The 1,651-nt window shown below is 41.0% G+C and overlaps 1 protein-coding gene across 1 annotated transcript in view; it reads left to right on the forward strand.

The window, feature by feature from the left end:
• LOC106942867 (CD276 antigen homolog) overlaps positions 1–1,651 on the forward strand; it is a 13,959-nt gene that overhangs the window by 6,131 nt on the left and 6,177 nt on the right. The window contains exon 2 of the mRNA XM_015026213.1: positions 514–541. Within this exon, the coding sequence (XP_014881699.1) occupies positions 514–541 (28 nt within the window). The remainder of the gene's footprint in view (positions 1–513; positions 542–1,651) is intronic.

Consider the following 1,651-nt stretch of genomic DNA (forward strand, 5'->3'; position numbering starts at 1 on the left):
TATATAACTTTATAAAAGTTAAACATTAACAGTCTATTCAGTTTATACAAACTCCGAGAAGAGATGAAGTCATATTCTACAAGGTTTGTTGTTCTGATTGTTTAAGAAAAGCTAAAAATGTCTTGAATGTTGGTCAAAGATCACTAACGGAAGTATCGCAATGCTAGCTAGCATGTTTGGTGTCCTGGAAACGAGGAGAAAAAGATCAACAGAAACCCAGCAGAACCGGTTCTACTGTTATTGGGCCATAGATCAGATTTATGACTGATGAACTTGATGAGTCAACTTTACAGGCCTCAACCTGAAGTCTGGCCTATGTCTGGTTATTAGCTTTGTTAGCTAGAGCTAGCTTTCGATTTGAACGTCATCATCTAATTCCAGCCACACCCAAGAGTTTGTCATACCAGATTATAATCCAGCTGTGGTTTCTAAACATCCTTATCATTGTTCTGTTCTGGTTGTTGAATCCCACTTGGTGAAACTGAACTCTGCTTGTTTCTCTGCAGGACTCTACTTTGGATCTTTGTGATTATACAGTCAGGTCAGTCTGAACACACTTCCTGTTCCTTTAGCGTTTGAGATTAGCAACTATTATGTGACCTCTGGCACCACTAAGCTCTCCAGTTTCATCACATTGAAAACATCTCCAGGTTCTGTCATTAAACAGTCAGGACAAAGTGTTTGGTACCAGTGGGTCAGCTGGTCTGAAGGGACCTGGTGGAAGAACAGAAAGTTATTTTAGCCTGATGCAGCGCACAGCTGGAGGTCTGAGGGACATTTAGCTTCTGCAGATGATACTCAGCTCTACATTATGATGTCACCAAGTGACTCTGAGCCATCCAATCACTGAACAGATGCTGAGAACAGATAAATGTCTGCATGTACCAAAACTTTCTCCAACTGAACAGATACCAAACTGAAGTTTTTGGACCAACAATCTAAAAAAGTTAGAGATCTAGGCTTATAGATCTAGAGCAGGGGTGTCCAAAGTGGGTTCTCGAGGGCCGGCATCCTGCATGTTTTAGCTCTCTCAGCAAGTCAATGTTCCTCTTAGTCCTTCTAACGAGTCATCATTTGATGCAGGTGTGTTAAACCAGGGAGCGAACTAAAACATGCAGGATGCCGGCCCTCGAGAACCCACTTTGGACACCACTGATCTAGAGTCTATGCACAGCTTCAATTATCACAGCTGGAAACTAGAGATCAGGCTGAACTCTGACCTGAACCTTCAGAATTACATAAAGATGGTTACAATGTGGGTCTTGTAGCAGCTGCATAACATTTCCAGGAGCAGAGGACTAAAGTCTCAGCATGACAGAAGAGACTTTAAATCCTGCTGGTAGTTTATAAATCACTGAACAGATTAAAGATCTGCTGCTGCTGGGTCAATCTGCTGACCATTCAGGTCTTCTGGTTCTGCCCTGCTCTGCATCCCCAGAACCAGAACCAAACATGGAGAGCAGCATTCAGCTTCTATGCACCACAAATCTGGAACAAATTTCCAGAAAACTGTAAAACAGCTGAAACAATGAGTTCCTTTAAATCTAGATTAAAACCTCAGTTGGTTAGAGTTGATTTGATTAACAATAACATTGATTCTTATATTTGATGTATATTTGCTTGATTCTGATTTATTGCTTTTTTCATAATT

The sequence above is a fragment of the Poecilia latipinna genome, unplaced genomic scaffold, assembly GCF_001443285.1.
Source record: "Poecilia latipinna isolate Pla-1442-1.1 unplaced genomic scaffold, P_latipinna-1.0 Scaffold4622, whole genome shotgun sequence".
NCBI lineage: Eukaryota > Metazoa > Chordata > Actinopteri > Cyprinodontiformes > Poeciliidae > Poecilia > Poecilia latipinna.